We start from the raw sequence: 15,701 nt of genomic DNA on the forward strand, positions 1-15,701 counted from the left end.
AGGATCCAAGGAAAGCTGGATTATCTCCTGCCTCCTCCATTGATGAGGTAACTGAACTAAGGACAACTTGATGTTCATCATGAAGTTTCTTCTTTTCTAGTTCAAATCTTTTCCTTTCTGACTATATTTCTTCAAGCATAGAAATTTTATCCTTCAAAGTCTCATCCAAAAGAACATTCAGATTTTCTTTTTCCTTAGAAATCAAATCTAGAGAGACCTTGAGATTATCTCTTTCTACAGAAGCCTCGCAAAATCTCAATCCCAAATTATTGTTTTGATATTCCAAATCAAAATTTTCCTTCAAAATTGAATTAAAGGCTTTATGATGATACTCATGTGCCAGCTCCAAGTTTGCATTCAATTTTTCAATCCTTTCAAGCTTCTCTAAGAGCTCACTTTTCTCTTTCTCAAAGCCTTTCGACCAAGCAAAAGCCTTGGCTAATTTTTCTCTAAGATCATCTCTCTCAACTGTAGCAAGTCTAGCTCTTTCCAGAGCATCATTCTTTAACATTTCAATTTGTAGAAACTCATATTTGTGGGTTAAAACATAAATCCTTAAAAGAGAAATTTCTTCCTGCAAGTCAGTGCATAGGTCAGAGCAAAGTTGGAAATCATTTTGTAAATCATCTATATCATTGCACAAATCCATGTCTTTGAATTGAGCAGCTGTCAATTTTCTATATAAAGATTTCAAACTATTCCCAAGTTCTTGTACCTCATCGATCAATTCAAAATTCCTTTGATCAGATTGTCATTTTCCATGGAAAGAGTTTTTCTCTTTCTAATACTTTAGAGAAAGCATTAAATGTAGCACCAAAACATCTGAAAGTCAAACAATAAAAACTAAACAGAATAAATAAATGAAATCACTAATAAGTCAGTCTCAATTAGAGAAATAGAAATTTATTCCTTACCCCCATGCATGAGAGTAAAGATCAGGATTAGTCATACGAGCTGTCTCTCTTTTATCACGTGGAATTCTACCATTTGTTCCCCATTCGCAGGCAACTTCCCAGTTATGGCTAGCTGTATGGTTCTCCTTGAAGATCCACTCAGGGTTAAAATGATTCCCCGAATCAGCAACACTCTGGGTATCATCTAACTGATCAGGAATTGGGTGAGGATTGGCGGCCTCAATTATATCATGAGGACCCACATTTACAACCGCATCATTTGAATCAACTTGCATATCAAAATTTTCGGCTGCAATGTTATCTTGGTCTCAAGGACCAATTGGAGGACCAGCTAGCACATTGACTTCAGGGAGAACAACATTAACCTCAAGGGGAGCAGCATCAAAAGTTTCTTTATTTGGTGGGATGTTTTGGACATTTTCTTCAATAACAAGAGCAATGTTAATGTCTAGAATGACATTATTCACAGCAAGATCTTGTAAGGGGAAAGCAAAAGCAGGAGCATCATTCACAACAGCATTTTCATTTTGAGGAATATTTTCAGAAATATTCTCACCAACAACAGTTTCCAAAAGAGGATCAGGCACAACAATATTCTCATCAAACAACTGATCAGCAATCTGTTAAATAATGTCACCTGCAGCTTGAGCAAGGATATCTTCAGCAATTTTCTTCAAATGGTCAAAGGGTAATTAGGAATTTCCTTACCTTGACCTTCATTCTCAACCATTTCTTCTGGGAGAATAGAAGCATCATGGGGTAATCAGCTGATGCAGGAGGAGTGCAAACTTCTTTTTTGGGAAAAAGTACAGGTTCTGCAATTTCTTCCTGAAGATTATCAATAGTAGTGAGGGCTTCTTCCTGAAGATTACTTTTTTCAATAGAAATTTCAGCAGGAGCAGAGCCAGATTCTTTCTTCTTTCTTCTCTTTACATTCACGTTACAGGTTATAAATTTAGATACAGCAGATGGAGTTTTCACTCCATGGGAGACTTTAGTTACATTGTTGATAGCCAAGCGGTCATTTTGTTTATCAGATAAAAACTCAAAACTTAATGCATAAAGAAGGCAGATGGGTTCTTTAAGTACTCTTCCTGACTCAAGCAAACGCAGGAAGTAAACAAAGAATCAGATAGAGAGAGAAAGAATGTCTGAATCTTGCAAATTTTTCATTTCTGGTAACCATCTTCCTTCATGGGAAGTCCTTAACCTCGTCTCTCACTACCTAGACCCCAAAACACTAGTCATTGCCTCTTGTGTCTGCAAATCATGGTCTGTTTCCATTTCTTCAAAACATCTCTGGAAACGCATCTGCCTCGCTCTCTATCCATCTCTCTCTTCTCTCACTCTAGCTGACCCAAATATCTCTTATTCCCATCTATACTCTCTAGCCCATCAATCAACCAAGCGACCTCATCCTTGCCCACCTCGTATATCCCTGGACGACCTCTTCTTCACCATCGACATCTTTAATGGCAGTTCTTGCAGTTTATCTCTGGCAAACTCTGGCAAAGACCTTGGTAGTAACTACCAGCACGGCGTGTTTCAATTTGAACTTGATGTTAAAGGTACTGAGATAGTGCTGTTTGAGCTGTCAAAAGAGATGAAGGTGAAATCGGTTGTTGTGCTGAAGGGGTGGAGAGGAATGTTCTCCATGATGGATAGTAAAGGTAAAGGTAAACTTGTTTCCAATAGCGGCGAGCAGTGGTGGTTCATGGAGGATCTTCCGCTGCCGAGGTGCTGCCTGAACGCTGGAGCAGGTGGGTTGGTCGCAGCTGATCAAATTTAGTTCTCAGAGAGAGCGAAACACCCACAGGCTGTATGTAAATGTAAATGTACCCCACATGAACTTTCTAGTTTACTATAAATGGTTATGTTGTCCTCCCTATAGTACACATATGAAGAGAGAGAGAGAGAGAGAGAGAGAGAGAGAGAGAGAGAGAGAGAGAGAGAGAGAGAGAGAGGGAATCCAGAACTGGAAAAATCAATTTAATTCCAATACCAGAAAGACTACAATGACATATTATTAACAGGGATTCATCTTTCTTCTTCCCCATTTTAAGAATGGAATGCCACCAACTTGCTTACAATTGAGACTAAGTAGCAGCCTTGTATGACTTCTGCACCATTTTCCTGTACTCTGCAAGACAGACCAGATATTAAGAGAATATGTGAGAAAAATTAAAGTGAAAACCCCTATGCCCTTCTTAAACATTGTCAATGTATTGTGTTGATGCAAACCTTCTTGATTGCTCCAGAGTGCTGCTGCTTGAGCATTGAGAGGTGAGCTTATGTTAGGTTCTGAACCCACAAAACAAACCCAACATCAATTCAAGTTTTACTTTTAGTTGTCTTCTAAAGTTCAAAATGTAAACAATATCAAACAATACAGAAAGGAAGAAATAAAAAACGCATGAGTTACCTCCAAGAAGACTCTAGATGGACAGTAATATGGTTCTCACATCATATGCTGATGACCATTTATCCAGTTATTTCAGAACAGTAAATTTTGATTAACTCAAAATCTTCAACCTAAAATTGGAACAAATAAGACAGTTATCAAGATGTAGTGGCATATGTACCTGAAGTATGTCTAGGAAAATATTTCCATGAACATCAACATTTGGATGGAAGCAGCTAGTTTCAAATTTGACCTTTGGAGAAGGGTAATTAGTTGGGAAAGAGAGAGAGAGAGAGTTTGTACTCTGTCCCTTCAAAGACAGTATCTTTGCTTCCATAGATTGTACCCTTCTAGCAGAATGTGTTGTCTTCCTCATGAAAAGCAGATATAAGTGTGTTATGGGTAGCCCAGAGCGAACCATCAAATAAGAACGGTCGAGCAGAACCGGTTAGGCGGTCCAACGGCCCAAGGAGATATTGTTCGCCAGCTGGGACAAAAGACTTCTCGGTCGAACGAAAGGTGACACTGGAGAAACTCGCTGACAAGTCCAAGCACTCCATGGCTTTTCAGAGGGTCCAACGGCCTTTAGGGGATCCTTGATATCTCCTCGTTTGTGATGCTTCATAGCATTAATTTAGGGCCTGTTTGGTTACATGAGTCTGGAGATTTCAAATATCTAGAGATTTCAAATCTATAGACTTCAAATCTATGGAGTTATAATTTATAAAATTAAGTGTTTGGTTGTGGAATGAAATTCTGTGAATTCATCCTAAAAATTTATTTGATCGACGTGATTTTTGTGAATGTACAATTGTATAGCTTTTTTGAAATCTCTGGATTTCACCCCTTACCCATAAATCTACAGATTCACCTTTTTACACTAAAAACGTGAATCTGTAGATTTCATGAATCTAGAGATTTTTACAACCAAACAGGTATAATTCTCAAATTCATGAATCCAGAGATTTGAAATCTCTAGATTCATGTAACCAAACAGGCCCTTAAGCAATTAATGCCTCAAAGCCCGTGCAATGACAAGGGACAGCTTGGGAGCCCAACATTTGCCCTAAGACTGCTATAAAGACTACGACACCACTTTTTCTCTCCTTATCCATGAACTAGGGTCGTAATCGAGCCGATACTTGAGTTGACCCCCTTCATCTCACCAATCGAGTGCCCCAAGTGGCTAGCCAATGTAGTAATGGTGAAGAAAGCCAGCGGGAAGTGGAGGATGTGCCACAGTTACACTGACCTCAACAAGGCTTGCCCGAAAGATTGCTATCCCTTACCAAGGATTGATCTGCTAATTGATGTGACAGCAGGGCACGGAGCGTTGAGCTGCATGGATGCCTACTCCGGTTATAACCAGATCTTGATGGCACCAGAGGATGAGGTTCATACCGCGTTCATGACCAACCGAGAAAGCTATTATTATAGGGTGATGCCCTTTGGTCTGAAAAACGCAAGTGCGACTTATCAGCGAGCTGTCAACAAAATCTTCAGCAAACAAATTGGAAGAAACATGGAGGTCTATGTGGACGATATGCTAATCAAGAGCATCGAGCCCAATGACCACATCCGTGACTTGGACGAAGTCTTCGACGTTCTCCGAAAGCACAAGATGCGGTTAAATCCTGAGAAGTGCGCCTTCGAGGTATCATCCGCGAAGTTTCTTGGGTTCATGGTTTCGCAGAGAGGTATAAAAGCTAACCCATAAAAGATCAAAGCAATCCTGGACATGCAGCCGCCACGAACCATGAAAGAAGTGCAATGTCTGATAGGAAGAGTAGCAGCCCTGAGCCGTTTCCTAGCTAAATCCGGCGAACGCTGCCAACCTTTCTTTGCAGCCCTAAGAACTCTCAACACTACTGTAGAGATGGTCAGGACAGTTGAATGTCAGAATGCTTTTGAAGAATTAAAAGAAAAGTTAAGTTCCTCACCCATTCTGGTATGTCCGACCCCCAAGAAAAATCTGTTCATGTATCTTGTTTCATCACCCAAAGTTGTAAGCTCTGTTTTGATTCAAGAAGATGAAGGCATTCAGAAGCCTGTTTATTATGTCTCTCATGTCCTCTTGGATGCCGAGACCCAGTACCCAGAAATTGAGAAGTTGGCCCTAGCCGTGATAATATCTATTAGAAAGCTAAGGCCCTACTTCCAAGCTCACCTAGTAACTATCCTCACCAACGCTCCTTAAAAAAAGGTCCTCCATCGACCAAACTTGGCAGGGAGAATGGTTGCTTGGGCTGTGTAGTTGAGCGTACATCAAGTTGAGTTCCAACCAAGAACAGCAATCAAAGGCCAGGCTTTAGCGGACTTCATTGTGGAGTCTGCGGCCTGATGGGATGACGGTGAGAACAAAGAAATACCAGTGGATATATGGACTCTATTTGTAGATGGAGCAAGCAACGCTGCGGGAAGTGGAGTCGGCTTGGTCCTGGAAAGTCCGAGTGGATTTATAATCAACTACGCGCTACGCTTCGCATTCCTGGCAACCAACAACGTCGCCGAATACGAAGCATTGTTGGCAGGTCTCCGCCTAGTGACTTCACTGCGTGTTCGAGATCTGCGAATCCATAGTGATTCTCAATTGATAATCAGTCAAGTCAAAGGCGACTTCGAGGCCAGAGGAGAAAGATGGCAAGTTATCTAAACATGGCAAACAATTTAAAGCTCCGATTCGATCGATGCGAATTCTTTCAGGTTCCTAGAATTGAGAATTCAAAAGCCGACTTCCTGGCCAAGTTGGCTTCTGCTGGCACTGCAGATATAGAAGCTTCGATCTACCAAGAAGTCCTTTATGAATCCAGCATCGACGCTTTGGATATGATGGAGATTGAAGAACCAGAGCCATCCTGGATGGACGAACTGGTGGCTTACATACAACAGGATCGGCTACCCGAAGATGTGACTCAGGCTAACATTGTGAAAAGACATGCCGCAAAGTTCGCCCTGGTAGACGGAGTCTTATACAAAAGATCGATCGAGGGACCTCTTCTGAAATGTGTTGGCCCCGCTGGTGCCCAAGACGCTCTGGCGGAAGTACACGAAGGCATCTACGGCTCTCACATGGGGGCTAGGGCTTTGGCTTTCAAAATCTTGAGGCAAGGACTCTACTAGCCAACTATGGTAAAGGATGCGCATGATTATGTTCATCACTGCGAACCTTGCCAGCTACATTCCTCAGTCCAGAATGTCCCTACAGTTCCCCTAGTATCAATTCTCAGTCCCGTTCCTTTCGCAAGGTGGGGAATGGACATTCTAGGCCCATTCCCTCCAGCATCTGGAGGGAGAAAATTCATGATTGTGGCAATCGATTACTTCACCAAGTGGGTGGAAGCGGAAGCAGTGGCCACTATCACGGAGAAGCAAATGGAAAAGTTCGTCCTCAACAAAATCATAAACCGGTTCGACTTACCAAAGATCTTGTTGACCGACAACGGAACCCAGTTTGACAACTCTGCCTTTGAAACCTTCTGTAAGACTTATCATATCGACTTCAACAGGGCATCAGTAGCGTATCCTCAATGTAACGGACAGGTAGAAGTTACTAATAGGACACTGTTGGATGGCATCAAAAGGCGATTGGATGAAAACCAAAAACAATGGGTGGATGAGCTCCCCCATGTCCTTTGGGCTTATCGGACTTCGTCAAGATCTCCAACGGGGGAAACTCCCTTCAAGCTGTCATATGGGTTAGAAGCTTTGATCCCGGTAGAAGTACTGGCAGGATCCCTGAGATCGAAACGCTTTGAAGAAAGTCAGAATGAGGAAGGACTTAGAGCAAACTTGGAATTCATTGACGAAATCCGACAAGTGGCTCTTTACAGAAATATGGCTTACCAGAAAAGGGTGGCAAAGTACTATAACTCTAGGGTGAGAAGCAAGACTTTTCGGCAAGGAGACTTGGTTCTCCGACAAGCCGATGTCTCAGCCCCAAGGCAAAGGAACAAATTATCCCCAAAGTGGGAAGGTCCTTACTTGGTCATCCGAGAGCTGCAGCCGGGAACCTACAAACTCAGAGATATGGAAACAAATAGGGACCTCACTCATGCGTGGAATGCCGTGCACCTAAGAAAGTTTTATCAGTAAAGTCCATATATTGTATGGAACAAAAAGAAAAGCTTCAGAAGAAATTCTTGTACGGAAATACCCGCTGGAAGACTGAGTTTACAAAGAACATTCTCTTCACTTCATCTCAACATCCAAAAGGTCAGAAATTACTTACAACTACTTTCCAATTGATAAATCACTTGGGGGAAGGGGAGGAGAAAGAGTCTGTTTTGGAATATCTTTAGAAATTGAAGGTAAAGCATTGGAAGGAGAGGCGTTAGCTTCTAGGAAAGGCGTCCCTGGAGTCTCCTTCCTGCAGCCAATTGAAAACTGGAATCTTTAGCCTCTCGCAAGTGTGAGCGTCGAAGGGAGCATCTTTACAGACCAATTTTAAAGACTCCAACAATCTCTTCACCATAAGATCAAAGGCGGTGTCCAAGCCAAATTCAAAGCCAAGAATGGCCCTGTTGGCAAGTTCAGCGTCGAAGCCTTCTAAGGCCTTGTACTCGTTAATGATCTCCTTGGCACCACGAGAGTTATGTGTGATTAACTCCTGAATAGACTTCTCAGAAATTGCCAGGTCGGCAGCAAGTTGAACTTTCTCGGCAGCCAGTCGATCTTTCTTGGCGGCCATCTCGGCAGCTAGTCGGCCTTTCTCGGCAGCCAATTGATCTTTCTCAGCGGCCAATCGATCCCTCTTGGCAGACAATTTGAAATGAGAGGTAGAGATGGATTTAATCTCTTTTCGGAGCTCCGTTATGGTATCATCAGCAACTTCCTTGTCATTATGAAGCTGCGACAATTCGGAACTCATCTCGTCTACCAGCGCGGCCTAGGCTGTGAAATCCCCCGGATTTCTACCCCTTTAATCCGTGACTTCAAAATCGAGAAAACCGGGCCTCGAGTTGACGGCAAATGTGGTCCATTCAAGTGGAGCTTGAAGGGTTGGAAATGGATCCAATGATGGTGGATGACCCTTGTGATGACTTATCAACTCTCCTAAAGTTTAAGTGAAGAAAAAGATTAATCTCGATGGTGTAAAAAGGGTGATTTTGGAATGTTTGTAGATCGGCGATGGAGAATTCGATTGACGCAAATAAGGTATCAAATCGAAGATCGTCGAAAGATCTTTCCAACAAGCCAAAAATCACCAAAATCGCAGTCTATTTGAGGGGTTACTTGGGACCAGTTGAACGGCCGGTCGACCGCCCCAACCCCCCAGCCATTTTCCAGCTTCGGGGGCGAATCGGGTTTTTCATGTTTAAAACCCTATTTTGAGTTTCTAACATCTCATACTCGCATTTTAGAAGGCTAGTACGAAGATGAGGCTAAAGGAGGAAGAGAAACCAAGGGAAAGTATGGTTTCTAACCATTTGGACGTGTGCTAACACCCGGATCATTGTGAAAACATTAGGAAAGGTAAGAATCAACAAACCCTCTTCTTTAAGCTTAGTTTTTGGAGTAGTTCTTCGCAATAAATGATAGATTTGAGTAGTTGTTGCCTGATAGGTGTTTTGAATGCTTGCAAATAGTTTCATTTATATTTCCCTTTGGTTTGTAAGTGATTTGTGCGAGTCGTTGCAAACGATTTTGCATTTTGGCTCTCAGACCCAGTCGAGAGCACTCGCGAGAGCCCAAAATTGGGGCTTTTTGATTAAAATGGAATTAGATCAAATTGAAGGTATACTTAGGACCCTATTGCTGCCAATTAGACATTCCTAAAGTTTCGTTTCGATTCGACTTCGAATCGATGGTGAAATTTGATTTTTCCCGAAACTAGGTTGAGAAATGTGGGTTCAAAACTAGTTGGCAGATTAGGCTTTTGTTGGGTGATTTTGGGAACTCTATTAAAACCCAATTGACTTCTAATTTATGTCTATTGATATTCTTACATGATTAGGTTTATTTTGATTATAATCACCAACTCGTAAGTGTGACTTTGTGGAACTTTGGAGAGCTTATGCTAACTAAAAATGTGAGGAATATACTCAACCTTATCTTGTATGTTTAATTATGTAATTAAATTTCATTAGTGATAATATTGCCTTGTTTTAATGTTTATTATCTTGTGATTATGTGTGGGACTTTGCACGAATGAAAGATAAGCAAGTATATTTGCTTCTATTTTCAATATTCTTTGAAAACAATATGAGAATGTATGGGATTGATGAGATTGAATGGATTGAGTGTTTCTTTTACATTCAAATTCTAAATCATTGATATGAAGATATATGGATGATGTTGAATTAAATTACTCTTTTTATTTTATGTTTCGCCCATTACCCTAGTGAACATACATGAGTATGCATCTAGACTTAAGTACATGAATGCTAAGTGTCTAGAAGTGTTTGGCTAGGTAACCTCGTGAGTAGTACTACCCTTCCGGTAGGGGTATTGAAGCCGGTTAACCCGTGATGTTAGTGGCTGGGTCCTAAGCGTCAAGCAGGCCCACTATCATCATAGAGAGGTAGGGTTGCATATAATAGATAAGGGCTCCTGGGCGCTCAAGACCGGTGAAGTGATCCGTGAGAGGACATGGAGAGCATCCTGTCCATTATATGTGGACGACCACTGGGTTAAGGAATGAGATCCAACAGATGCCTCCCGTTGAGGATTCCATTCATAGGTGGAAAGGTATTGAACCAAAAGGGCACTAGGCATGAGGGGAGATATCCGGACCATATGTAGTATGAGATTGTATGACTTTGCAATGGGCTAAGATTATCCTTGACACGCGCCCATCTCATATCAAACGGTGATGTGAGAGAGTGGTGACCTATACCCCAACCATGGCTTGACAGGACTTCACCCAACAACTGCGGAGAACCCAATAGACGTCTCTTGTTGAGGGAGAGTGACTGAGACCGCCCAAAGGAGATTGGTGTACAAACTTAATGCATGTCTACCATAGAGACCTCATGATAGAGTTAGGAGCATAATATCATAATCATTCATACATCATATCACTATCATTAATTACATTATCAATAGTCAAGCTATATGTGTGATGTGGAATCTTGTGTACGAATGCATGATATGATGTGGAATCTTGTGAACAAATGTATGATAAGATGTTGAGTTGACCTCACTGAGTTCTGTTGAACTCATTCCTTTTTATATGTCTATGTCTATTAGAATATTCTCGAGTTATGAGGACTCCTTCCAAGTGGAGGATTCGTTGTCGGCAGGCTTTCTTGAAGGAGTGACTGAAGAAGATGTAGACATGCATGGAGCTTTATGCCCGTGCAAAGACTATTCTTATGAGGTTGGATTCCATTAAGGAATCAATTTAGTTTAATTTCCGTTGCAACAAACTATGCTTCCTTCAAACTTTAATGTCCATTTTGATTAACTTTAGATAATGGATGACTGTAACCTTTGATCAATCAAGTTTGATAACTTTATACTTGAACTTGATTTATTCTTGTCCTTTTTATTATGCTATATCTTGTGTTGTATGGAATTGTCACTGAACCTAGGTCCTGCGGTGTATCACCCCCACGGGTATTCGGGTATGGCCGGATCTGGCTGGGTGGGGTGTAACATAGGCAACCAGGGCATCCTTTCCCTTTTGCTTTGCCGACTCGATCTCCTCTTGAGCTTTCTTCCTACTTCTCCGGTAGTACTCGCAATTCGAGCGAACTTTGCTCAAATCTTCTTTGGCCTTCTCTAGTTCTGATTGGAGAGCTCTGTTCCTCCCCAGCTGAAAGTCCAGATCATGGGCAATGCTAGAACGATACATAACTGAAGCTATGTACTTCTTAGTATACGACTCTAGGAGGCTCAGAGAACCATACAAATTCATGCGGAGAAGGAGGGTTCAAGAAAGTTCATAAAGAAAAATGAAAACAACAGGCATAAGTCGAAACTTGGGACTTACTGGGCAAACCGTGAGTGCATTTCTGAAGGATTCAAATTGTCGCAGGTTTCCTGACCGGCGGGAGTCGTGGCACCTTTGGCCCACACACTTGCCTTGACGGGATCCCCTAAAATTTTGTCCCCCTCAAAGAGCTCCCATTGCGGAATCCATCGAGGGGGGAGCGGTGGTGAAACGCCCTCGGCAGATATCTTTCCCTCACTTGCATCTATCAAGCTTGGAGGCCTAGCTTCTTGTACAGAAGTATCTTCGCTGGCAGAGGTGACCCCAGCATCAAGTGTAACTGTCTCGGCTACTAGAGGGGTTTGTTCAGAAGGGTTCGGAGGGGCAACAGTCGAAAGACTGGAATCCTTTCTAACTTCTTCGAAGGGTTCTCCGCGAAGGGGTACCGCTCCAATAACCACACCAGGAGGAGATGGCTCTGGAGCTGAATGAATTTTGGGAGCTGGGGGCTCCTCGAAACGTACCACCTTCGTCTTACCCTTGTTAGGAAGAGAGGGACCTTGGCGTTTACGGCGAACAAGGGGCAATTCCTCCTCCTCAGGAATTTCTTCAGTCTCCTCGGTATGCCTCACATCCTCCGCGGCTGCTTCCTGGTTGATGTCATCTATTGTTTTTAGTTCTAAGTCTAGAGGGACTTTGGCCACGGGACTTGGAAGATCATGCGCCGGTGACAAGGATCCTGCTCCCGTCCCTTTAGTTTTTTCTTGCTCTCCCCTGGCCGCAGCATGAGAATCCTTATAGCACCGAAAAAGGAAGTCGTTGTTGAGAGACATTTCTGGATCTGCAAGTGATGCGTCCAAAATCTGCTCAGCCCTTGGATCTCCAAGTGATGTCCTGCAAAACGAAAGCGTCAGATGTGGCCCGACCGCTGGGGTCGGGAGTCCACCTCCGAAGGCTAAGTCAGTTGATGAACTTAATCACAAACGGCTCTGCTAGAAGCACGGAGCTAATGAATGAAGAAACAGGAAAGGTGATCTGGATAGCAGGACGCCGATAGTTTGGATCTATCAGTATGTATCTGAACCTGAGTCTCAGATAGTATTCTTTTTGATCGATTGATCCGTCCCTCACCTTGTATGGTAGTGAGGTTTATATAGAGTGTACCTTCGAATCTCCTTCGTTGGATGCACTCGAGCCTTCTTCGGGTAGTCGTTGGATCTTATCAATGAGATCCGTTGAGCGATAGACTTCTACTAGTTTGGGCTAGTAGAGGACTCCTGAGATAACCGTTAGGTTATGCGATAGTTATCCCTTTGATGATGATTATCCGCAGCCGTCAGTTTGAGTCTGTTGTCATCAGGGTGATTACCCTAATCCATAAGTAAGATTAGGGCACGCTTGCAGCCGAATAATCTTTCTTCTTCAGCAAGCCATCTTCCCGATCTGGTTCGCTCGGGAGCGATTCGGTTTTCTCCGTCTCGACCGGGGTCGAGGGTCGGACCAGGTATGAACCCGGTCTGATCATAAACTCTCCATATCACGAGCCCCCCAGACCAAGCGTTCGGTCGATCCCGAGGGCTTGGTTTTTAACTGGGTTCGTTGTTAGGTGATGATCTCTGCGTGCTTCATTAAATGTCATATCACATTTAATGCGGTGGTCACTTTTCCTCGAGCGTTGTGAGTGTAAGGCCACGTATCTTCGTTGCAGTTGATCTGTCGTGGCTCACATCATCCAAGCGACGGTTTCCGAACGCTTATTTCGGATTCGTGAGTTCAAACTTTCAAAACGTCTTTCAATCTTAATCGTTGATTTTGAATCAATCTCGATCGTTCAGATTCCCGAACACTCGTGCAAGGGAGTTTTAAAAGCGGTTCGTTGTCTTCGTAGGTTTCATTCTTCTTGTCGGAATTTGAACCTTTGTTGTTCGCTTCGCGCCTTCCCTGCTCTCAAGCTTCCGTCTCACCGAATCGGTAAGTTTACCTTGGTCTTTTCTCTTTTGTAGTTTATCGAAACGAGTAATGGCGGACGATAGGGCTTCTTTAGTACCCCATGTTGGTGATAGCAAGTGATGCTTTTGCTTCTCCTGCTCCCGAACAATCGGATAGTGATAACAAAACCCTAACCGTCCCTCCGGGCAGGAGTTCGCTGAAGTTTCTCAAAAAGGTTTTGAAAGAAAAACCGAAACTTCTCCTGTCCTTCTCGAGTCTAGATCTTCCAAGATTGTCGAGTCTTCTAGGCAGCCTCAAACCTCCGGGTCCAATGGTGGGCCTGGCTTTGTTCCTTCCATTTATAATGGAGAAACCCTTCTTTCAGCTGTCCAAGATTTTGACCTTCCTTCCTCTTATCAGGTTAGGGCTCCCCACCCTGATGAGAGGGTTGATTCATCCCTTTCGGGTGAATTTTCTCTGTACATAGATGCACTGGAAAGCGGGGTTCGCTTTCCCTTTTTTAATCCTTTATTCTCCGCAGTTTTGAATCACTGGAACATTTGTCCCGGAATGCTCCTCCCCAATTGCTGGCGTGTCACGCCCTCCCAGCCGGTACCCTATCTGGCATACCCGAGAGTGTGATCCACATCCCGAAGATCAGGTATCGAGTGATCAACCTCCCACATAAACAATAACATAATCATGAACAATCATAATAAAAGTGCGGAAGATAAACCATAGATCCAATAAAGAAAGAATGAATCATAAATGAATCAGAATAATAGATATAATCAGAGTGTCAAACAGATAAGTAAAGTGAGGCAAATATCCCACTCTACAACCAGCGGAAAAGTAGCTCTAAAAGAATAAACTAGACACAATCTAATCCCAGTAGCAAGTACATTGGGTAACTAAATTGTTCTCCACTTTATAGACAACATCCTTATAAGTGTAAATCTCATAAATGGCACAAGGACGCTTCCACTCGATGGTCGGACTAAGCATCGCACGGAGCATAACCACTCGCGGGATCTTCAGAGTAATTGTGGTAACCGCAATCACCTTCCTGGAGATATGCCTCTTCGCCTTGCGCTTCTTCATAGGGACCGTCATAGTACTCAAGACTGTAGGATAGTCTAACAAACATTGTACAATAAAGGAATGAGTTTCAAAGAAACTCAAGTAAGGCGATTAAAATCCATAATAACATAAATGGCGGGATTCCGTAACAACATAAATGCAATATGATATGAGACAAGCAATGAATGAATGAATCTAACTCTATGTATGCTGGTCTCTATTGGCAGACATGCTTTAAGTCATAGCACCGTACTTCTTTAGGAAGGTCCACTCACATCCTCAACCATTTAAGATATCTTGGATTCTCTCACGGATCATTTCACCGGTCTTGAGCAGCCGATTGGTAATGGGTCCTTCATCCCTCGAGACAAACCATGGCAGGGGGTTAAGTCAACACACTCTCTCACAACCATTTGGTATAAGTACTGGCGCATGTCAGGGTAAAACCTAGCCAAATGCAAGTCTTCTACTTAGTTACATCAAGTCAGATCCAGATACTTCCATTCCTCGTCCCTGACGATCCTTTCCGGTATCCTTCACACTAGAGTCCTCATAGTCCCTGACTACGGACTCATCAACCCTATTGGTTATCCACATATGGTAAACGGGAAGCTCTCACGTCCTCTCACGGGTTGGTTACCGGTCTTAAGCGCCCGTGAGCCCAAGTCTAACCATATGCAACCCTACCAATAAATGGCCCCCACAATGTGATTCCCTGTCCTCTCACGGGTTGGTTACCGGTCTTGAGCGCCCATGAATCCCCATTGCTACCACGGGTCGTTCGGTCTCAATACCCCTCCGATTAGGGTCTGACATAACAGGACATCCTAGCCAAGCACTACTAGACAATCCTAGATATGTCATCCAACAGTTTAGGAAGGTGTCCAGAGGGCATCTCCGGAAACATCCCATAATATTCCCGTAGTAGTCCAAGGACAGAAGTGTCAAAAGGACACCTCTCCTTTCCAAACCATACTTTAGCATACACATGCATCAATTCATATCATCACATATATGGTAACTTCATATATGGAAAGAAATCAATAATTACAATCACTTGTATAACATTGGTAAGTAAATCATACATGAATCAATTTAATATGAATAAGTAATGCTACTGTAATCAAAGTTATGCAACAGTAGTATATCATTGTAAGAATCTAATTTAGGAATCATATCAATGATATGCAAATATAGAAACTAGATTCATGCTATCTATGTAATTAAGGAAATAACCATCCTTACCTTTTATAACTCGCAAAGGAATCCTAAGAAATCAAGTAAGATCTTGGCAAACTTGAGAAGAAGGTCCTAAACAAGTATATACAACATATTAGGAAAGATTCCTAACAGAAAAGATACCAAAACATCCAACACGGACCAATTCCGGAGTTGCCGTACTCATTGGTCGAGTGGATTGGTCGATCCGGTCCAATCGACCAATGCAGACAGTAGCCTAAAAAAAACAGAGTTTTGAGATATGAAATCCGAATTTGGTGGTTCA

At 42.7% G+C, this 15,701-nt stretch overlaps 1 protein-coding gene and 1 long non-coding RNA gene across 2 annotated transcripts; one reads left to right on the plus strand and one right to left on the minus strand.

Moving 5' to 3' along the window:
• Positions 1-2,898: 2,898 nt before the first annotated feature.
• LOC148999141 (uncharacterized) lies at positions 2,899-3,350 on the minus strand. The gene is made up of 3 exons (XR_016171012.1): positions 3,337-3,350; positions 3,156-3,215; positions 2,899-3,054 (listed from the first exon to the last, which is right to left on the minus strand). It is a non-coding gene; the product is annotated as an uncharacterized LOC148999141 (long non-coding RNA).
• A 2,620-nt stretch (positions 3,351-5,970) lies between these two features.
• LOC148999142 (uncharacterized) lies at positions 5,971-6,435 on the plus strand. Its single transcript, XM_089141437.1, has one exon. It carries the CDS (start codon positions 5,971-5,973, stop codon positions 6,433-6,435), a length of 465 nt encoding a protein of 154 aa, XP_088997563.1.
• Positions 6,436-15,701: the final 9,266 nt, after the last annotated feature.

The sequence above is a fragment of the Hakea prostrata genome, unplaced genomic scaffold (assembly GCF_041222555.1).
Source record: "Hakea prostrata isolate BN-2017 unplaced genomic scaffold, UWA_Hpros_2 contig_35, whole genome shotgun sequence".
NCBI classification, from domain to species: domain Eukaryota; kingdom Viridiplantae; phylum Streptophyta; class Magnoliopsida; order Proteales; family Proteaceae; genus Hakea; species Hakea prostrata.